At 37.6% G+C, this 24,411-nt stretch overlaps 1 protein-coding gene across 1 annotated transcript in view; it reads left to right on the forward strand.

The window, feature by feature from the left end:
• LOC135194996 (PRKCA-binding protein-like) overlaps positions 1-23,993 on the forward strand; it is a gene marked incomplete at its 5' end in the record, with an annotated part of 35,007 nt that extends 11,014 nt beyond the window's left edge. Inside the window, 4 exon segments of the mRNA XM_064221263.1 lie at positions 9,710-9,903; positions 10,499-10,751; positions 21,573-21,738; positions 23,207-23,993. Coding sequence (XP_064077333.1) covers positions 9,710-9,903; positions 10,499-10,751; positions 21,573-21,738; positions 23,207-23,220 — 627 coding nt within the window.
• Between the last annotated feature and the right edge of the window lie 418 nt (positions 23,994-24,411).

Genomic DNA, 24,411 nt, shown 5'->3' on the forward strand with positions numbered 1-24,411 from the left:
GACAGCTAAAGGTAAGGGACAAAGGAAACCCAGGGCGTTTGCCAACCTTACCAGAAAAAAGCAACCACGCTTTTCTCAACAAGTTTCAGCGGTACCGTTAGTGCAGACAGCCCAACCCTCCACTTCTAAAGGTCAATCACAGCCAATTTATGTGATATCCCCTCAGCCTCAGCCCTCCACCTCTTACGCCATCTCTCCAGCTTACAATCAAGCCTTCGAGAGTCAAGCTTCACAGAAGTATGACCGCTCGGGTAAGGGTGAGGCAGAGGTAAGCGGTCCTTTCGTGGGAGAGGATCGGGAGGCCCCTTTAATAGGGGAAAGCACTTCAGAGGAGGCCGAGGCGGTTACCAGAACCAATGAAGAACTTCAGGTAGGAGGGAGGCTGTTTCACTTTCGCCACCGGTGGAACTTCAGCCAATGGCTCAGAGCATAGTGTCAAAAGGGCTGGGTTGGAGCTGGTTGACGAACCCACCTCCAGCCAGTCCTTTCCGTCAACTTCCTTCCAAAGAATTGACAGAGTACGCGGAGGACCTCCTTCAGAAAGGAGCTATAGCGAGAGTCAAAGAGATTAAAATTTCAAGGTCGCTTGTTCAGCGTGCCAAAGAAAGGCTCACAAAAAAATGAAAGGTAATCCTAGACTTGTCCCGCTTAAACTTAGCCATCCGCGTGCGACAAGTTCAAGATGCTCACGATCTCACAGGTGCGGACCTTACTTCCCCGTGGGGCCGTCACCACCTCTATCGATCTTACAGACGCCTACTATCATATCCCTATTGCAAGACCACTTCCGTCCGTATCTGGGTTTCAAGATAGGAGACCAGACATTCTCCTTCAAGGTAGTTCCATTCGGACTCAACGTGGCACCCAGAGTGTTCACGAAGCTAGCGGAAGTGGTAGTGCAACAACTCAGATCACAAGGGATTATGGTAGTAGCGTATCTCGACGATTGGTTGATCTGGGCCCCAAACAGTCGAGGAATGCAACAGAGCTACACTGAAAGTGATTCAGTTCCTGGAATATCTAGGCTTCAAGATAAACAGGTCCAAATCAAGACTCACTCCAGAGTCAGACTTTCAGTGGCTGGGCATTCATGGAATCTATCCTCCCACACTCTGTCGATTCCATCAACCAAAAGGAAAGAAATAGCGGAAGTCAGTCAAGCAATTTCTAAGTCACAAACTAGCGTCAAGGAGAGCTCAGGAAAGGATCCTGGGTTCTCTCCAATTTGCATCAGTGACGAACGTCTTAATGAAAGCCAAACTGAAAGACCTAACAGAATCTGGCGCTCGCGAGCAAATGTCAGGTCCAGGGGACAAACTATCCTCAGTGCCTCTGATTCTAAAGAATCGACTTCGGCGTGGGCGAGAGTCAAGAATTTGTCAATGTCAGTACCCCTTCAGTTCCCTCCACCAGGGATCACCATCCACACAGACGCGTCCTTAAGCGGCTGGGGAGGGTATTCCCAGGTCAAAAAGGTTCAAGGGACTTGGTCACCTCAGTTCCGTCAGTTCCATATAAACGTACTGGAGGCAATGGCAGTGTTCTTGACTCTAAAAAGGTTACGCCACCAAAGTACTCCACATAAAGCTAGTCCTGGACAGCGCAGTGGTAGTACATTGTATAAACAGAGGAGGCTCCAAGTCACGTCATCTAAATCACGTCATGGTAGCCATCTTCTCCCTGGCAGACAAGTTCAGTTGGCATCTTTCCTCCACTCACATAGCTGGAGTGAGAAACTCATAGCAGACGCCCTATCCCGATCAGTACCCCTAGAGTCGGAATGGTCACTGGACAACAGTTCGTTCCAAATGGATCCTTCAAAGAGTCCCAGGGCTACAGGTGGATCTCTTCGCATCCCAAGCGAACCACAAACTACCGTGTTATGTAGCCCCCAACCTGGACCTCTGGCCTATGCCACGGACGCCCTGGCTCTAGACTGGAACAACTGGGAGAAGATTTATGTCTTCCCTCCAGTGAATCTCCTCATGAAAGTATTGAACAAACTCAGGACATTCAAGGTCAAGTGGCTCTAGTAGCCCCAAGACTGGCCGAAGAGCAACTGGTATCCTCTAATTTTGGAGCTGGGCCTTCGTCCTCTTCGGATCCCAGTCCCAAGCTCTCCCAGTCAGTACAAACGAAGACTGTGTTCGCTTCCTCAGGGATTCTCAAAACCCTAACTTTATGGATTTCATGAAGTTTGCGGCAAAAAGAGATGCGAATATTGACCCTCAGAATATTCTCTTCTTGGAATCCGATAAAAGGGATTCAACTTTGAGACAGTATGATGCTGCTGTCAAAAAGTTAGCAATCTTCCTGAGAGAATCGGATATTAGAATCATGACAGTTAATTCAGCTATATCCTTTTTCAGATCCTTATTTGAAAAAGGTTTACCAGCTAGCACGATTACGACAACAAGTCAGCTTTGAAAAAGATATTTCAATTTGGATTCAACATAGACTTGACGGATTCCTACTTCTCGTCTATTCCTAAGGCATGTGCTAGGCTTAGGCCTTCTGTAAGGCCTACGTCAGTTTCATGGTTCTTAAACGATGTTCTAAAACTGGCTTCCGAAACCGATAATGACACATGCTCGTTATAAATGCTCTTAAGAAAAACCCTATTTTTATTAAGCTTAGCTTCAGGAGCAAGAATTTCAGAACTGTCGGCTCTATCCAGGGACCCGGATCATATTCAATTCCTTCCACAGGGGAAGTCCTACTTTCTCCGGAACGTAGCTTTTAGCAAAGAATGAAGATTCTTTGATGAGGTGGGAACCTTGGAAGGTACTGCCCCTTCCACAAGATGTATCCCTTTGCCCAGTTTTAACCTTACGAGCCTTTCTGTCCAGGACCTCCTCATCTTCATCGGGTCCCCTCTTTAAGAGGGAAAAAGGTGGAACTTTATCCATTAAAGGCATCAGGCAGCAAATCCTGTACTTTATTAAGCAAGCCAATCCTGACTCTTTCCCGAAAGCACATGATGTCAGGGCAGTAGCCACCTCAATTAATTATTTCCAACATATGAACTTCGATGAGTTGAAAAAGTATACTGGATGGAAATCGCCGACAGTGTTCAAACGTCACTACCTTAAATCCTTGGAAGCTCTGAAATTCCCAGCAGTAGCAGCGGGTAACATAGTTTCCCCTGACTCTAGCTAATTTGTAGTAGAAGATTCAGTCCTCCTTTCTGCCTGCCTCACCCAAAAGTTCGTCTATTCCTACCTTGTTCATTTGCATTCACCTTGTGTCTTAGCTGCTTTTATGATAGTGTAATGGGTGCCCCTTATTGTCTGGCTAGGGACACTCACAAATGATTATAAACATTGATCTCATGGATGTTTCCCCTTATTTTTTATGCTAGGGGATACATCATTATTAAATTAATGGTTATGGGTGGTTTGTATATTAAGTCATATACATTCCTTTATATATTATTATCGTTGGTTATTATATTAATTGCTATTATACTTTTGATACATGCTGTTACACAGATATCATTTGATACATGTAAGTCATTTTACCTGTATATATGTAAATTACCTTATGTTAACAAACATGATTAGATTTAAGGGTAATTTAAGCATATTTATAATTTTATACCCCTGTGTATATGTATCTTTTAGCAATTATATTCTCTTTATATATATTTTATCTTTTATTTGAGACCTATTCTGATTTACTTTTGTTTACAATCTTGTGCTATTTCTCTGGTACGATTTCGCACAGCGACACGAGCTGAGCCCAGAAAAGGGATTTTGACGTAAGGAAAAATCTATTTCTGGGCGATTGGCTCGTGTCGCCAGCGAAATCCCACCCTACCCATCCCTTCGCCCAAGATTGTCTGCTAACTTCACTTTTTTATATCACTGTGTATATGTATCTTTTTAGCAATTATATTCTTTTATATTTATTTTTTCTTTTATTTGAGACCTATTCTCATTTATTTTATTACTTTTGTTTACAATCTTGTGCTATTTCTCTTGGTACGATTTCGCGCAGCGACACGAGCTGAGCCCAGAAAAGGGATTTTGACGTAAGGAAAAATCTATTTCTGGGCGATTGGCTCGTGTCGCCAGCGAAATCCCACCCTACCCATCCCTTCGCCCAAGATTGTCTGCTAACTTCAGGATGGCCACCAGAGGCGCAGCAGTCGGCAGCATGGGATGGAGTAGTAGTAGTACGAGCTGCTCACTCTGTGGGTCGGCTCCCCTCATGGAGGGTTTTTGTAGTGGGAGATTTCTATTGGCATTTGGCTCGTGGTAGTGGTCTCACTCGCCTAGTGTTCATACCGACACCCTCTTGGAGGGTGAGCGAGTCAGTTATACTGACCTTTTTCTTTATTTTATTTATTCTCTGGTATGTGTTAGTACATTTACCCTAGAAATAATAGATTAAAGGATATTTCGCTGGCGACACGAGCCAATCGCCCAGAAATAGATTTTTCCTTACGTCAAAATCCCTTTTCTAGCTTTCTAGCCATAACAATATAAAATCAATAGAAATTAATGTTTGATATAGATATATAAAATATTATAGTATTGGTATAGTGTAATGCATAATAAAGTTTGACAAGCTTGAAAATACAGATATTGTCACATTACATACATGGTAATCAGCCAGGTGGCAGCACTAGTTCTTGGCAGCAAATTTCAATTTGTCCTTGTGTATGCAGCATTGTTTAAACTGTCTAGTTTACATTGAAATTTTGTCTTTGATAAATCCCATGGCTCGAGGACTGTCCCTAGTGCTAGTGCTAACAAGCTGTTCAATCGGTAATGAAGGTGGTTATGAAAATGGTGAAAGGTTGCCATATCTCGTTTTTGTGGCTTGATTCAGATGTTGGTATCATCATTCATTCATGATAAGGCGTGGATACGAGCTCATGTCAGGGATGATGTTCCAGGGATGAAGAATGCAATTGCCAACATTGTTGACATTTATTAAAAAGACAGTAAAATATTTAACAATTGAATGACAGATTGAACGTGTGATTGCCATTATGGGGATACTCATAAGGGTTTACAGGGAGTGTAGTTCATTTTTTAAAAACTTACCAACTTCGGTAATTTTTCAACTTATGTTGTGTATCATGGAATTAGTTGATGACAAGGTGAGATATTACAGATATCAGCGATTTGATGGATTTTTCTGGCTATTGCAAATTACTGTTATAAACTGCGTTTTATTGCTTATAAACTTTTCTTTCAAGGTTTAATTTGTTACTATAAATTCACATTCTTAACTGTGCTATGTGTATTATACAACACTGTATGTTGTAATTCTCTCTCTCTCTCTCTCTCTTCTCTCTCTCTCTCTCTCTCGCTCTCATCGTCTCTCTCTCTCTCTCTCTCTCTTCTCTCTCCTATCCTCTCTCTCCTCTCGTGACCCCATGAACCATTAGAACACTGAAGACCATTAGATAAGTGTGACAGCTCCAACTTATCTGGAACAGCGAATGCTGAAGATAAGTGACACCTTGGGCCATTTTGTTTCACCAGACGTCCAGGATGATTTGAGACATAAGCATATATCGTAGAAGAACTGTCAGATGCCAAGGACTCGTGGCATGACATTGGCACTAAGAACTCTTGATAAGCCAGTGTCACACATGTCCAGTCAAAGAGCAACTATTCAGTGTTCAGAGTGAAGGAAGACTGGCATTCTTTGGATACAGACTATATGGCAGAGAAAAACTTTGTCTCACATTAGAGGGAGATTCATCTTATTAGATTAGAGCAACACTTTAACTTGTCAGATGCCCAAAGTCATAATTGCTTTGTAGAAAAGAATGATAATTAAACTAACCAGATCTCTAAGCAGGGGCTGGAATATGTATGACAGGTTTATCCTTTCATGTATGTCCAAGAAAAATGCCTACCCATTGGAAATTGTTCAAGAACTCTTGAGGAATCAAGAAATTGAAGACCTTAGCCCAACTATGCCCAAAATGTCTGCAAAGATACTGTCAGTAGTGGAAAATGCCATAGACAAATCAGACAAAATCTCTGTTACAACTGACCCATTGGGATGTTTGCCTACAGACACATCGACCGCTTAGCAGGTCCCTGGAATGAACCATTGCATGGTTTAAGTTCTCCAGGAAAGATAGAAGATCCAGTGCTTAGCAATCCCCTTTCATTGATCACCATATGCACTAAGCTTGCTGGTTACTGAGGATCATATCAGATTCATTGTTTGAACAAGATAGAATGGTACAGCAGGCAGTACTACTCGGGTTTAGATGTTTGTCTTCCTATTGTTACTACTCAGGTTTAGATGTTTGTCTACCTATTACTACTCAGGTTTAGATGTTTGTCTACCTATTACTGCTCAGGTTTAGATGTTTGTCCACCTTTTACTGATCAGGTTTAGATGTTTGTCTACCTATTAAATGTCTTTCTGTTTCTATTCTGTAAGCGGAATTTTAATGTCAACTCTATTGACAGTCTGCATAAGTGCCAGACATTTGTAGACTCATCTTTGGGATGTGAAACTTGATGGCATGGACTCTTTAAATTAGTACCAACAATGGCAGCAATACATGGGCTAATTGCTCAGATGCCTTGTATATTTCACCTTGGACCTCTGTTTTTCATTACGACCCTTCAAGATTGGGAGTGGCCCGAGTTATTCACTTTTACATCAATTAGGACTTTGTGGACTTGCCTTGCAAGTTTTTAATATTGCAATACTCAGGGTTGTGGTCAGATATGCCCTCTTGTTTTCCATTAGCATTGTGGGTTGATTATTTTTCTCAAGCCCAGGAACTGTCAGACAGATATGTCATTCCAGTTAGTCAATTCAGGATTTTTTTAGTAGCTTAATCATGCCTTATCAGTTACTTTTGGGGTAAATTGTAAGTAATAGGTTTGTCATGAAACAAATGTTCTCTTGGAGACCCATTACACATTAGAATATTGCCCACCTCTTAACTCCATTGATTTCACAATTTTGGCTGGACTTCACAAAATAAAGACTTACCTGCCAGGAACCTGAGGATCCATAAAATGCACGTAAACTGCTGGCAATTAGCAATGAAATGTGTAGGAATTTGACAAAATGGTGAATAATCAGGTAAAACTGACAAATTACAGGAGCGCACCCAGATAACAGACCAAGGTATATCATACTTGAGGATATATCCGTGCAAGGTAAAAATATCAATTTAATGGGTTTTTACCTCCAGATCTGCGCAGTGCCTTTAGAAGACATAACAAATATGCTTCTTTTCCACGGCTCTTCTAAAAAGTTATGTTTTACATCACTGTAGCAAATAATATTGTATGTATTCTCGTATCATTATATTCTCGTATCATTATTGTATAAAATTCACTGTATTTAACTCAGTTCAGAGAAATTTTCTTGCTTCTAGTTAAAGTAAATGAATCTCTAGATATTTTATTTACATATATAAGACAAGGATATAGTTTATTATACAAGTGTTTTTAAGTCAAAATATGACTAAATAGGTCTCGGTGTGAACTAAATTTAGTTATTTTTTTGTTAGTAGATGGAGCTGGGGTCTTTTTTTTATTTATTTATTTTTTTAATCAAGAGATTCGGTCCGATATTTTCTCTTTTATCGGGATGTAAAATAGCTGTAAGATGTGTTCTTTTATGCTCGGTAGTTTTGATTAAAATACTTCTCTCCAATGTTATTCACAGTTGAGTTTGATGGCATATCAAAGTTTACGAAAGTTTATTCCATGTTGCCAGTGTAGGATGATTTACAGTTACTATGCATAGCTCCTCGTTGGACGAGTGGGTTACATACTCGCCTACTGATTCAGTAGCTGCGAGTTTGATTCCTCACTCTGCCAACATGGAATCAGAGGAATTTATGTCTGGTGATTAGAAATTTATTTCTCGATGTAAAGTGCTTCAGATACCATAATAAGCTGTAGGTCCCATTGCTAGGTAATCAGTGGGTTCCTAGCCACGTAGTATAAAATATCTAATCCTTCAGGCCAGTATTAGGAGAGCTGTTAATCAGCTCAGTGGTCTGGTAAAACTAAGATATACTTAACTTATAGTTACTATGCAGCTTGAGAAAATGTGTACTTAACTTATAGTAACTATGCAGCTTGAACATTTTCTCAGCTTCAGCTATAACTTTGAGCTTAAATTTAGTAGTACAGCATAGTATATTTCTTCACCAATCATTTCTCCATAGCGAATTGAATGTAGTGTAAAAATACATATGTTTCATGCTATTTAATGTCGTTTGTAACATAACTACGGTAATTGTTTATTATCGTATGATGGTTGAAATGTGATTCGATTGTTCTTAACAAAACAGCTGTTTCTCCATCGGTTGTAATGCTACTAATAATACGATTACCATTATCTTGTACATTTTTAACTTATTTAACTAGATTTGATAAAGAGATGGAGGAAAAGAGGTTAGTACACGTTATATATACTACATGATAAAATCAAGAGTATAGTATATGATGATTTTTGTTTGTTATTTTACTCAAATATTTTCCGTGTTCATTGTACAGATAAGTAAAATTTATTGTTACTGTGTCTTTATTAATTTACATTACTCTCAGCTCTAAAAACCGCTAAAAGCTTTTACTGTCCTGCAGTTTATAATTTAAATTAGCAATAAAGCGATATCTTACTTTGCGGGTACTGTTTGTTTATATAATAAAGCTTTATCGCAAGTTGCTAAAAGATGACTCTTGAGGTTTTGTGGTGGTTTTGGGGGTGTATCATTGTTTTAAATGATTTCTAATTGGTTTAGAATGATAATTTATCAAATAGTTTTGTTAGAACTATCAAATTAGGCAGTGAACTGTTAAAATAGGCAGTTATAAGCATTTTACAGTAGTTTAAGGGGTACAGGGTAAAATATACCTGGACTTTATAGCAAAAACACACATTCATGACTATGTACAATGAAATATCGAAGTTTCTTTATTAGCGGAGTCAGCTTGGGCACTTTAATCCATTATCACTGTGAACTTTTGTATATTGTTTTGAGCTAATGGATTTTATCATCCAGTAAACAGCAGCTGTTAAAAAGTTGTAGAAATAATATTTATAGTTGTTGATTTCTGCTACCTTCAAAGATTATGGCAAAACTAGGAAAGTAGGAAAGTTCAGTTTCCATTCTATATGAAGAGAAAAACTTCTATAAGGTTTTAGAAACTACCCTTTTTGTGGGAGAGTGGGAAGGAAGAGTTCATCCCTTCTTCCTATTCCCAAACCTAGGTAAGAAAAGCCAGTTGAATGTTTGGCTAATGACCCTGCCATGTTAACCATTGGTATAGAAATATACAACAGACTATATAATTTTATGCAGATAGAAGTAAGCAGCAGTATTCATGAGATTGAGGATAGAAGTAATCTTTTATTTTGCAGAATTTATATTTATCTCGAGTCATTGCTCTTATGATTTACTTTGTTGACATTCATACTTTAAATAAGAGGGATTTAAGGTTAGAGAAACTTTTAAAACTTGTTATTATGATTGCTAAATAAAGATTCTTGGGGTAGATTTTGTACTTGTTTACTAAGTGTTTGTTTTCTTACATGAGAATTAAGCATCTGTACTTTGTCCTTATTAATTTACATAATAGATCTTGTGCACATTCTGCATCCTCAAGGTAGTTTACGTACCATAGCTTTTCTTTCTAGTTAAGTACAGGCACAGTTCCATGAAACCATACCATACGTATTAAGGTGACATTTTATTATCTAGATTCTCAGTGACTTGGGCACCTATCTTCATAAAGCAATACCCGATACTCGACTGACAATTCGAAGGTATGCCGACGCTAAATTTGAATACCTGAGTTATTGCCTTAAAGTGAAGGAGATGGATGATGAAGAGATGCAGTTTGCTCAGCTGCAGGAACCTTTGTACAGGGTGGAAACTGGAAACTATGAATATCGGTTAGTATAAAAGGGATTTCTTCTTTGGGTTAGTTTTATGATTAATTTATATCCCTATAACTGTTCCCCTTGAGGGTGTGCTGAGGTTTCAGGGTACCCAAAACAATATTGACCCTTAGGCAAATACTATTGGTAGTGGTTTAAAATTGACTTCCTAAGCACTTCAGATAATTTTGAATTCATTGATGATCATGTAATAATAGTTAATTTATTATATTCTTATTTTTACATTCAGACTTGTTAATATGTAATTCTTTGCCTGATGAAAGGCTGGGTTTCAATCCTTTGTAACAAACACAAAAGCACGAAGTTCTGAACTAGTAAAAATTTAATTCCTGTAAAATGTGGTATTTTTAAAACTGTATTTTCAGGTGGAAAAATTTAAGTTTATGCCTAATGCTTACATTGAATATATTTTGCAATGAATAGTACTTGCTGGAAATGCCTATTATGTGAAAGTTGGCTTTATGATTGTTTTAGTTGCTTATAGATAACTTACATTTATTCACACTTCTTGTGTTTGACCACCAATTTATTTTAATACTGAAACATACAGATATATTTGTATCACTAATTCTTGATGTCTTGTATTAAGGTTGGTACTTAGGTGTCGCCAAGAAGCTCGTGGGAAATTTGCAAGGCTCCGTTCAGATGTATTAGTGAAGTTAGAGCTACTGGATTCGAAACATGTACAACATCTAACGGAGCAACTTACTCGTCTTATTACTGGGCTTGCGGCATATCACTCACAGTGCCAGGAACTGATGCATAATAAACATTGGTTTCCAATTGAACTGGATATGGTAGGAACCACTCTTCATGCTGACCATAGAAATGACACAATACAGGTAATGTCAGTTTTTGTTTTTATGCAGACATGGATTTATCTTTGATTTTATGTATTAATGTTGGCTTAAGTCTTTCAAGCAAGTTGCAAAAATACTGCAGTATCATATTGTTTAAAGTAAATAAACAAAAGTTATACAATATCACAAGAAAAGCAAAAAACATCATGCCGGCCTGGACTTGAATCCAGTTAGTAAGTTAAAACCCTCTTTGGATAGTTCAACATTCCTTATCACATGTAGCCACAACTTTGATAGTGTTCTTAATAAGTGGTGGTACATTAACCCTCTTACGCCGAAGCCCTAAAAATCAAAACCTCTCCCGTATGCCGGCGCCGGTTTGGAGTGAGCGCGGAAGCGGAAAAAATAATTTTTTCAAAAATCACAGCGCGCTTAGTTTTGAAGATTAAGAGTTCATTTTTGGCTCATTTTTTTGTCATTGTCTGAAGTTTAGTATGCAACCATCAGAAATGAAAAATAATATCATTATCATATGTAAATAATGCGATATATGGTAGCGAAAAAAAAATTCATAGATAATTGTATTCAAATCACGCTGTGCAAAAAACGGTCAAAGCTAACGAGTTACTTTTTTTTTCGTTGTATTGTACACTAAATTGCAATAATTTTGATATATAATACATTGTAAAACAATAAAAGCAACACTGGAAAAATATTATCACAAAATGATGTACGAATTCGTAACATGCGGACGTAAAAAAAATGTTATTTTCAAAAATTCACCGTAAATCTAAATATTGCTCTAGAGACTTCCAATTTGTTTCAAAATTAAGACAAATGATTGAATATCACGATACTGTAAGAGTTTTAGATTAGAATTGCAGATTTCGACCATTTCGGACGAGTTAAATTTGACCGAATGTCAAAATTTTTATATATATATTTTTTTATATGCACATATTTCGGAGATGGGAAGAGCTACAACCTTCAATTATTTTTTATTGTATTTTTCATGAATTTGCACACATTTTGATATATGAAACTCTATAAAACGACTAATATGAAAAGGAGCAAATATTAGGATAATGCGATGTATGCATTTCGGAGACTTGCGGCCGTGAATCGGCGAGCGGAGGGAAGTTAAATATATTTTTCAAAAATTCACCATAAATCACAATATTGTTCTAGAGACTTCAAATTTGTTTCAAAATGAAGGTAAATGACTGAATATTACTAGGCCATAAGAGTTTTAGCTTACAATTGCGTTTTTCAACTATATCGGTAGAGTCAAATTTGACCGAACGTGGTTTTTTTTTCTATTTATCGCGATTTATATGCAAATATTTCGAAAAAAGAGAAAAGCTACAACCTTCAATCACTTTTAGTTGTATTTTACATGAAATTGCACACATTTTCATATATAAAACTTTATGTAACAGCTAATTTTAAATGGTGCAAACATTTCGACAATCGCACAAAAAAAATTCTGATTTTTTCGGAAGAGTTACCGCGCGGACGTAAGGAAAATGTTTTTTTTTTTTCATAAATTCACCATAAATCAAAATATTGTGCTAGAGACTTCCAAGTTGTTGCAAAATGAAGGTAAATGATTGAATATTACTAGAATATAAGAGTTTTAGCTTACAATTGCGTTTTTCGACCATTTCGGTAGTCAAAGTTGACCGAAAGTTGAAATTTTTGCACTTAACGTTATTTATATGAAAATATTTCAAAACTGATAAAAGCTACAACCATGGTTTGTTTTATTGTTGTATTGTGCATGAAATTGCGCACATTTCCATATATAAACCTTTATGTAACGGCAAATTTAAAATGGTGCAAACATTAGGACAATCGCACAAAAAAATTTATCGGAAGAGTTACCGCACGAATGTAAGGAAAAAGTTTTTTCATAAATTCACCATAAATCGAAATATTGTGCTAGAGACGTCCAATTAGTTGCAAAATGAAGGAAAATGATTGAATATTACTATAATATAAGAGTTTTAGCTTACAATTGCGTTTCTCGACCATTTCGGTAGAGTCAAAGTTGACCAAAGGTTGAAATTTTTGCACTTATCGTTATTTATATGAAAATATCTCAAAACTGATTAAAAGCTACAATCATGAGTATTTTTTTGTTGTATTTTACATGAAATTGCGCACATTTTCATATATAATACTTCATGTAAAGGATAATTTAAAATGGTGGAAAAATTATGTCAAAGTGACAAAATAATTTTTGAGATGTGTCACTGATACTTTTTAGTGCGATAAGAAAGAAATTCGCGCTTGCGCGCCTGCGTAGCGATTGTAAACAAAACAACACCTTGATCCGTGAACTCCCAGCATCCCCCAAGGCGCGTGATTCAAAAGTTTTCGGCTGGTAGGCCTATAAGTATTTTTCCGCGAATTTAAAAAAAAAAATTTTTGAGTCGACGTATGATACGTCCATTCGGCATACGGGAGACATTTTGACTCGACGTTTAATACGTCCATTCGGCGTAAGAGGGTTAAAACCAGGAAATATAGTGAATAACTAGTGAATAACCTTATTCATTACATTATTCTTCCATTATTTGGTACTTAATAGCATAATTGATGAGAAAAAGTTTGTTATAGTATTAGGTATTGTACAATAGAGAAGAAAGGCCAAATTGATGGATGTACTGTAGTATTGGTAAGAAGAGGAAGGACTGGCAATGTATTTGATCAGTATCTTGTTGAGGTGAAAGTTTAAATAGATGGAAATTCAAGATGGTGTGAAAAAGTTGCTTAACGACAATGTAGGCAAAAAGGTGAAGGGAACACACTGGGTTAAAATGGTTTGACAGAAACTTAGGCATAAATGAAGTGCATATGTAATTATTTTCCTGGTTAGAGTCAGAGAGGCAGGAAGGAGTATTATATATTAGCATGGGCAGAGAAAGTAAAAAAATAATAATGGGAGTAGAAAGCAATTCATTAAAAAAATCTTTTTGTGCATCAATATCAAAATAATAAGAAAGATTGTGTACAGGAATTTAGGAGGTTGGTGGTATTGTCAAGAAGGTGAGAAAAAAAGAAGACATAATAGATAAAGGGGTAAGTGGTGAGGAAGGACATAGTAGAGCAAGTTGTTCTTTTAATTATTTTTAGATAAAGTGCATAACCACCTTATCGAGTTAATACTCCTAACTCACATAGGGTTGGCCTGAAAGTTTTGATCATGACGAGCTATATTAGATCTTATGTAGTACAGTGGACCCCGCATATTTGCGGTTCTGGATTTATGGCTTCCCCTATTTGTGATTTTTTTGGAACATATTTCCACATTATTCGAGGAAAATTCACCTATTTGCAGAATTTTTCATAAAGAAATATTCACTAATTGCTGTATTTTCTTATCAATTTCGTGACTAAATGAATATTTTTATGATTAATTTATGAAAATAGTCCATTATAAGCATTTTTAGAGGGATTCTTTGGTGTTTGAACCATTAAAATAAGCAGTTATAAGTGTTTTTAGGGGGTGTCAAGTATCCTTGGATTTTGACAACTCATTTGGTACCTATCCCCCATCCCCCATGAATCCCGGGGGTCCACTGTATATTGCAACTTTGATAATTGATACTTACCAAGTAGTTACATAGCTATAGTTTCTATCTGTCAGTAGCTAGAATTTTTGAAATTTGCGGTAGCGCTATGTATTTGTTTTGGCTAGGTGATACCCCCCTGCCCACAACCGTGGGAGAGAAGAACCAACTCAGCACGAACTTCGGTTGTTTCTGCTGGCTGGTGCTGTCAACAGCTGTACAGCAGGAGCAGAATTTTGGGAATTGCTTTACTTTTACTTGATGTCCGGAAGTTTTGGTGAAGTACTCTAATATTAGTAACCATTCCGACAACATTCAGCTATTATGTATAGGAATTTATTCAAAATAGTTAAATTGTGCTTTTGGATTAGTCTTTGCCTTAGGATTGAGTTGGTTTGCAGGCAAGTCTAATACTAGCTTTCAAGGTACAGTAGTACCTCGAGATACGAAAGGCTCAACTTACGAAAAATCCAAGTTACGAAAGCTAATACGAAAAATTTTACTGCTCTACATACGAAAAGTTTTCAAGATACGAAAGGTTGTTGCTATAAAGTCCCGAGATTTGCCCGGACCACCGAGAACAATTTTAAAACTCCCGCGCCGCCAACTGAGTAAACTCACCACCATCCTCCCGCTCTCCCATTGGTTCCTGATGCTAGTCACCCCATAAGGTCCTGCTCTCCTATTGGTCAGCATCTACCCCTTGTGCTTTAAGTATTCTATTGGTAAAAGGTTGCTGTAAATTGAAAAACTTAGTATTCATGCAATACATTTAATAAAAAAAGAACATTAGATAAAGATAGAATAAAGAATAGAAATGAATGGTTATTATACTGTTTGGTAGTTTCAGTAGTTGAAGAGAGATAATGAAAATTTATGGCTTTGTAAACAGACGTTTGGAAGCCTTTTTTTGTTTGTTTATTATAGTTAATGGTTACTTAATAATTATTTGAAATGAGTACATGCAATACATTTAATAAAAAAATGTGAATTAGATATCATAAAATATAAAATAAATCAGACTACCAACAAATACGCATTTTTTAGAATTCTTCTTCTGCTTTATTATTATGTTACATATACGTATTACATATGTTTCATTATAGCTGTCAGTAACTCGGTATCTCTGTTAGGTAAAGATAGAATAAAGAATAGAAATGAATGGTTATTATACTGTTTGGTGGTTTCATTAGTTGAAGAGAGATACTAATGACAATTTATGGCTTACTGTGTGCTAGGAAAAATGATTGCTTGGCGCTCGTTCGATACTCGTAAGACGGGTAAGAGCTGAGAATGTAAACAATCGATTGGAAGGTTTGTTTTTTGTTTGTTTATGTATTATAGTTAATGATTAATTAATAATTATTTAAAATGAGTACATACTGATCATTTATACATTTTATTGGCATATTCTAAGCTTTTAGCTCTTAGGGTTAGATGTCAGAATCATAGACTAGGCTACAGTAGCAACCGCTAACATAGGCTAGGCTTATTGCTAAGGGACATATGCTAAAGTCCTAATATATGCAGTAAAAATGGGGTTGAACATTACATGCAGTTGAATATTACTCAAGTATGTACAGTATTTTGCCTTATTGGAGTCATATTTCGGATCGGCGTCGTAACCCTAGAACATGTGTTTTAGGCCTGGAAATATAATTTACTGGGGTGTTTTTGGAGGGCTTGGAACGGATTAGCCATTTTACATGTAAAATGTGTTCCGTCTCGGAACGGATTAATTTCGTATCTCGAGGTACCACTGTACTAGGTATTGCAGCAAAGGTTGCAATACAAGACTTTTAATAGCTTGTTACGATCCGCATTCTATTTGTACAGTTTGTAGGGGTCAAACTTGTTGACTTGTTGAGGTTCAATTGGGATAGTAAAGCTTGGAAAACTTAAACTTGCCACATTAATAAGTTAGAGAGAGAGAAGAAGAGGAAAGCCACTTCTAGGGCTAGCTCTAAGAAGTGTTTGGTTAGTCAGGAATTGTCTACTGGAAATGTATGCTTATTTTCTTTTGAAACTTCCCCCTCATCTGTTCAACCCATTCCTAACACTGACTCTCTTGCACCCGAACCCGATGCTGTTGCCAACCTTGAAGCACGGGTAAATAAAAATTTTTCGATCATGTTACAGGCGATGGGCGATGGAGAAGTTAGGAGTGTCTGTGAAAACCTTGATGAATAAGGTAAGTGGTGAAGCGAGTGCCAATGCTAGTGTTGTGGAGGAGGTGGCTGTTCGTCCAACTGATTCTCCTTGACAAAGGTTCCTGTCAAACTCCCCTGCACCTGGGAGGAGGCATACTTGTAGCCCAAGGGAGGTCAGTGGGGTCTGCCCACGAGCAGTCGCCCCCTCAGGCGGTCCTGTTGATAATTCCCAGATCGCGACAGAACACCATTGGAAAGGTGTGTCTAAGGAGGGGCATCTTTCCTCAATTGGCATCCAGCTCTGGGGAGTCATCTTCCAGGCGTCAGTGGTGCCTTGTAGATGAGTCTCATCCACTGAAAAGGACGGCCCATAGGGTGTCAAGTAAGCTGATGATAGTTTAGAGGGGCACTTTAGTGAGAGGATTCCATCCTCTAAATCTTATTCCTCATTGAGGAAGTCACATGCCGGAAGGTTTAGAGCGTTCATTGGAGCCACATCCTTATCCTTCTGTGCTTTACTCTCCTGTTCATTCCACGAGTGCTCAACAGCATAAGACACGTGTGAGCCTGTCAGCGCTTGTTCGTCCTTACACAGAAGAACAGGTTGTCTTTCCCCGTTTTACCTTTATTTCAAGAGTACACAATGGAGCAAGAGTGCCATTAGGTGCATGATATATCTAAGCTCAAAGAGCATGCACTTATGCATGCTTGCCCAGTGGTGCAGGTTTTCCCCATAGTTCTGGAGTCCCCAGAAAAAAATAAAACACTGGTACTCCTACAGTGGAAATGGAAGTTACAATGCTGGACGACGATATTGCACCACCTTACGAAGCACCTGATGAAGCGGTGCTTTCAGAAGAGCTGGAGTAATGCTCTTCTTTGCTGTGCAGTACATTTACCTCATCATTGTCATCATCTACATACGCACAGTACTGCACAGCTAATCGTCATCATCATCATCATCATCTTTAATCAAGTTTACGTATCTTCACTGGTGAGTGTTCCGATTTTAATTTTTTTATTTTATGTAAAGTATGTTTTTACAGTAAAAGTAAGTTTTAGTTTGAAAAGTATTTAAGAGTGTATAAAGGGTTTACATAGGAGTGTTGGGAGGGTTTACTGTATAATTGTTGGAGTAGGTTTCATTAAAGATCTTCAGTGGTTAGTGTGCCAATTTTAATTTTTTCTTTTACATTAAGCATGTAAAAGTAATTTTTAGTTTTAAAAATTGTTTAAGAGTGTATAACAAACGCTTACATTTATAAAGATAAAAAAAGAATAAGAAAAATTATAAAAAAAAAATATACCATAGATTTCTATATCTACTTCGCGGTTTTTCAGGTATCGCGGGGGGGGGGGGGGGGGGGGGGGGGGGAGGGGGGGGGGGGGGGGGGGGGGGGGGGCCTGGAACCTAACACCCGCAATAGCCGAGGGTTTTGTATAACATCTATGTTGCCTCCATGAAACTGTCTTTCAACCCAATGCCAATAACTCATTTTTTAGCTTCAAGTTGCCTGAGAAATGACTAGGGAGATGATCAAACAAGCATACCCTGCAATTCCTGGTGGACATCAGTATGTTTTGGGCTAGGTCTCTCCAGGCCAGGGTCATCAGTCTATCCATCAGATTCAGCAAGAACCTGTCGGTTAGGTACTAGGATGGAATGTAATCGTTCAGATCACATTCATCTCTCTCCTTTTAACTTGGGACACTGTCCATAGGTCCTTGGACTTTTTTTTCCTTGGATCCTGTGGTGGATGCTCAACAAGTCATGTAGTTCACCCAGCTCTTGAGGGAATGGTTGCATCTCTCCTAGGGTGTGCAGCTGCAAGGAGAAGATGTGTGTGGGAGTGACCTCCCCACTTTCTTCTATCTTCCAGTGGACTGAGGCTCTATTTGGATTAGTAGTTTGATGCAAATCCTTCCTTCTCTCTAGCAAGGAGAGAGAGGGACTTAAAATGAGCAAGCCAGTTGGTTATTCATAGCTTTATTGTCTCCAAAACTTTTCGAATCAGGGATATTATACTCCTTTTAATTCGAAATGCCCAGAAGTGTAATGATTGAACATCTCTTGTTCAGTAGATCAAAGGTATGTTCTCCTTCCTTTGCTCTTTCATGAGGGAGAGAGTACCCAGGTGAGTTGAACTACCATCAGTTCAGAGATTTACTTAGAATCCTTCCACCAAAAGTAAGTCTCCCATATGTAAAGACCGATGGTTTGTATTTGTGTTTGTAATTGTGTAGGAACAAATGAAAAATTTTGCATAATTTGTATTTTTCCTATAATACAAACCTGAGGTCTTTACACAAAAGGCCCACCTCTTACAACCCACACAAAAGGCCCACCTCTTACAACCCACACAAAAGGCCCACCTCTTACAACCCCTCATTCTCGTACTTGGGCCAAAAGGTATACTGATTAAATTGAGTGAACTCCAACTTGGTGGGTGGTACTTCCACCCCTACCTTCAGAAACTGGTACCATAATCACCTTGCAGAAAGTTTGACAGCCAGATTTCCAGCTCACTGAATGTTAATTCCCATGTGCAAAGACCTCAGGTTTGTATGTTAGGGAAACTACAAATTATTTTATCATTTGGAATAAATTGTACCAACTTATATCTTTGCATCATTAGGTGCAATCGGCACTACAAACAATGAAACTTGACCAACCCACTAATCTTTGTTACTTGGCAAATTTTTTTACTTACTGGGAGAGGCAGATGCCCAAAATGTCCATTAAGTTAAGTTTTCACAGTATTACCAATTATGCTTTTATGTTTACAGCATATGTGTATTGAAGTGAAACATTTATTGCATAGGTCTACAATTCATCAAATGAGATCTTCATGTGGTGAAGCCATATAAATCTCCATCTGTAAATGTTGTTGCATCAACTGTACCCCTTTAATCGTGATCTGGTATGCCTAACAGCTCTTGTCCTGCCATTTCCATAAACACTCATTTTCTGACCAACTGTTTCCCATTCCTTCTTACCACATATCTAAACTATTTCAAACCTCTGAGATATCAGTCTTGTTTTCTAGCTGCTGGGCATCACTTTTCTAAGTCTCTCCCTCCATTACAGTAAATACTAACAAATGGCAACCCTCAGCCTAAGTGGTTCAACAGAGAAATTGAAAATAAAATAAGAGAGAGAGACAGATTGCTAAAAGCAATGAATTCACACTCAGCACCAGAAGAAGCAAGCAGGCATAAAGAACTCTATAGAATGGTGGATAAATGAGTAAAAAATGTAAAGATAAATGAGGATAAGAGGGTAGCATCAGTTTGTAAGGAAACCCCAAAAGAAGTCTTTGCTCATGTAAATAGTAGAAAACCAATAAAAAATAGCATAGGTTCCTTAAGAGACAATGGGGGAAACCTAGTGAACACAGACTGGGAAAAAGCTGAGTTATTGAATAAGTTTTTTACTAGTGTTTTCACAATTGAAGACACTACCTCAATCCCTGAACCAGCTATTAAATATGAAGGGGCAGAACCACTGGACAAAATAACATTTACAGAAGAGGACATTAAAGACAAAATAGAAAAACTAAACAAGTTCAAATCTCCTAGACTAGATGGGATTCATCCAAGAGAAATTAAAGAGTTAAAAGAGGAGATTGTTCCTCACCTATATAAACACTACAGAAAAAGTACAGAACAAAGAAAGGCACCAAAAGGATGGAAACTAGGTAATGTCCCCCCAGTTTACAAAAAGGTCCAAGAAAAGAGCTGGGAAATTGTAGACCAGTCTGTTTAACATCGGCCGTTTGTAAGATTTTTGAGTCCATAATTGCAGATCAAATTGTGAATCACATTGATAGAAAAAACTTGTTAAACAGCCAGCACTGTTTCAGACAAAATAGATCCTGCCTATCAAATCTCTTGGAGCTTTTTCATAATATGCTTGGTATTTACGACAGTAGTAGAGCAATAGATATGCTCTACTTAGATTTCCAAAAGGCCTTTGACTAAGTCCCACACAAGAAACTAATGACAAAAGTTAGAGCAGACTGGATCGGAGACTGGCTAGGAGACTGGCTAACTAATAGAAAACAAGCGAAGTTCCTCAGGGTTGTATCTTTGGTCTGCTCTTGTAATTTATATTAATGACACTGATGTAGGGCTAACTAGCAGGACAGCCAAATTTGTAGACGACACCAAACTAGGTATAAATGCAGCAGACCCAGAGACAGTAGAAAGTTTAAGAAATAATCTAAAGAAAATATTGTGGTATAAAGATGGCAAATGTCTTTTAATGTGGAAAAGTGGTAAGTGTTACAAATAGGAAAAAAACAACCCTCATGCCAACTACATGCTACTTGGGAATGACATAAATAGTGTAGAACTAGATGAGGACCTTGGAGTTATCAGTACCAAGGACTTAAAATCCACAAAACAATGCATAAAAGCCAAAAAGAAGGCATATAAACTAGTGGGATACATAAAGAGGCAGTTCAAATATAGCAACAAGGAAACAGTGCTGCAGCTCCACACATCAATAGTTAGACCTCATCTTGAATATACAGTACAGTTATGGTCACCAACACTAAGAAAGGACATAAATAGATTAGAAAGGGTTCAAGCAAGAGCCACAAAGAACATGCATGGCTTAGAAACATGACGATTGTGAGGACAACTAATAAAAACATTCAAAATACTGAAAGGCATAACAAAAGTAGACAGTACCTTATTTACGTGAAACGAAAACCTGACAAGAAATAATGGATGGAAACTAGAGCTGAAGAGATACAACACATCCCATTGTGTGTGAATTTCTTTACATACAAGATAAGTGACACGCGGAATAAACTGCCACAAGAAGTTGTAAACAGCAATAATGTGGAAGAGTTTAAAAGAAAGCTAGACAAAATCATTAGGACACTGAAAATGAACATTAAACCTGCTCCTAGAGATAAGTGAGCACACGATGTCTCCTCGGTTGGACTAACCAGTCTTGAGACATCCTAATCCTTGTAACTCTCTGTAACTCACTCATATATTCGCAGTATATTTTTTTTTCTTATCAAGTGCAATAAGGCCTTCTTTCCAATCGCATTTTATAACTTGACCTCTCTCTTATATTAGCTCTTTGAGAAGCAATTTTTGATGCAAGATTGTGATTACTTCAGGTTGATGATGATGATGACGACGAAGAGTTGCTGGATACCGAGAATGCCACAGAAGCAGCTGAAACTGTTGACTTGGTGCAGCCTTTAGAAGAACTTACCCTGAACAACAGCATCAATCAGGACCAAGAAGTTCGGGATAGTAACTTCGAAGAAGTCAATCTTTTAGGTGACTTTTAGTTTTTTTTTTTCAGTGAAAATTTTGTTAATAAATATTAGGGTTTGGCTATTTTCATTAAATGTACATTCCAGATTTTACAGTTATCTATAAAAATTTTACTTTTTCAGTTATTTTATCTCTGCTCTGCTGAGAATAATGACAAGAAACTTATATGTTCATGATTAAGCAAAATTGTTACTTTTACTAACCTTATAAATATACTATTGTTGTTGTATGCTTGTTGTAAGCTTTATCCTCAAGTAGACTACCCAGTATTTGAAAGTAGGGAGGACACATAAATCTGTGAAGATATTACCTTGCTGCCTTATCAATCACTAAAATTGTCATTTGGAAAGATGCAAGTTTCAAAGCTGTACATAATCTTGCATTTTCATTGTGTGGTGGCAACATTCAAGCTGTCCAGGTGTTTGCTATGAAAGGAGTGTTCCATCTTTCCAATTTTGTGTTCTGTGAAACAGTTTATACTGCACAGGTTTGGTAAAAGAAATTCATATGCCAGATTTTAGGTGCAAAGAAGTTAATTTGCCAGATTTAAGGTACAGAGTTTTCTTGGATTTTATATTCTCTTATGGAAATTGTATATGACCTTCTATAGTTTATATACCATATATCAGTTGTTTGTTTGTTTTTCCCTTAGCAAAATACTGAATTAGATTGTTGCTATTGCGTAACTCATAACAACATGATCACAATACAGTGGAGTATCCTAACTTGAGTAAACAATGGCACAGAAACTGGTGCACAACATATGCACACTTTTCAATGCCTGACCAGAAGCCATCATTGTACATTCTTCAGGAATGACCATCTTTATCAGGTTCTTTGGAATAGGAAATGGAGCATTAACAACTTGCCTGTCTCTCCTTACTGCACATCTAATACATATTGTTAATGAATGGTAAATTCATGGAAACTCCAGATATGTACTACTCTACTTCTTAAAGTAATTATTTTTTTGACAGTTTCATAAGTACTTGCAGCTTTCTTCTATTTTCATTTCATAGAATATATCAGGAGTATGGTTATGCTCTTGAAGTTGGCCAACTAATTCTTCTTTGAATATATATTTAACTTTGGCATTGCAATTTTTATGCTGAAGGCATTCATATTCATGAGATTATGTAAGAGGACAAAACTCATCTTGACCACATTGACTTTTAATGAAGTCCATAAATGGGAGTAATGTAAAGAGGAAAATAAATTTAGGACTCTGAACTAAAGGTGTTGAAAATTTCACTGACAATCAATTTTTAACCAATAGTAGATAACACTTGCCAGTGCCAAAAATACAGTGTTTGACAAATGTTTTGTTTCTGAAGTTGATTATTTTGATAAATAGTATATTTCAGAATTAATGTTTATATTTTTTTTGTATCCTTTTTTAAGATTTGCTTTTTAATGTTCATTCAAGTTTTCAGAAAAATTTTAGTTTTTTAACAATACCTTTTCTTCACAGTAGGGGAGTGGTGATGATTCGGACAGTTGAATGGTCCGGGCAGTACATTTCCTGGAAAACGTACGGGGCCCTCAGCTCTGAAAAATCATGTGAAACCGTGAAAGTTTGTTTATCATTGACATATGGACTTTGGCTGAGAGAGGATGTTTTAGTACTGAGGGTAGTTTTTGTGGTTTTTATAATTTCCTATGTAATATTTTGTGTTTGAATCATAAGCTTTGGTGTAGTGAATATGATAATGAAGTTGATTATCAGTTTTGGGTGTGAATTTATACTGTATGATGAAGATGATGTAGCTATTACTCACCTGTAATCTCAAAGGGCTTGGAGCTGAGGGTGTCATCAAATGGTTATATGTGTGGGATGATTCGGACAGTCTAGGGTAGGGATGATTCGGACAGTGTCAGAATCATCCTTCCTAGCAAACCTTTACTAATATATAGTATTTCCAAAATGGCCAGACACCTCTGGCACAGCTGTTCGGGTCCTCCCACGTGTGTTTAATCTTCGCATATCTATCAAATTTATAACAACAGAGATAAAACCATTTCTCCCATTACAGATATCAAATATCATCTTTTCCGTTATGCAGAATTCTAAGTCAATTACGTATGTACATAGGTTCACGATTAATAAAGTTTTTTTATGCAATAACAAGAAAAGGAATCAGATTGTCTATCAACATGGCATCTCATTTTGGTGCTGTTGCCAATATTTCAAACGGCTCCATGTGCATGCAAATCTACGGATAAGCTGCTTAGAGTCTCCTCCAGGGGGCACTTTCAGTGGTCACCCCCCCCCCCCCCCCCCCCCCTCCCCCCCCCCCCCCCCCCCCCCCCCCCCCCCCCCCCCCCCCCCCCCCCCCCCCCCCCCCCCCCCCCCCCCCCCCGGGTCATGGAACTAAAAAACAAACATTGGAATGGACATGGGCAAAATCACCGTGTGCAGCATGCCACCATTGCAAAGGGTGGAGAGAGCTTTATATCACAATGCCCACCTCTCCATATTGGAGTGTAAGCTTTTAATTTTCCATGACAATATATTGTCATCTATGAGATTTGTTGCATTATGTTACCGTAAATTTAGTAGTACACATTACTCAATCTAGTAATTTCTGTTTACATGATAATACATTTAAAATAGACCTAAAATTATTAATACGCAATAATAAGACTGACATTACTAAGTGATTTGTAAGAATAAAT

This window comes from Macrobrachium nipponense, chromosome 15 (genome assembly GCF_015104395.2).
Source record: "Macrobrachium nipponense isolate FS-2020 chromosome 15, ASM1510439v2, whole genome shotgun sequence".
Classification (NCBI taxonomy): domain Eukaryota; kingdom Metazoa; phylum Arthropoda; class Malacostraca; order Decapoda; family Palaemonidae; genus Macrobrachium; species Macrobrachium nipponense.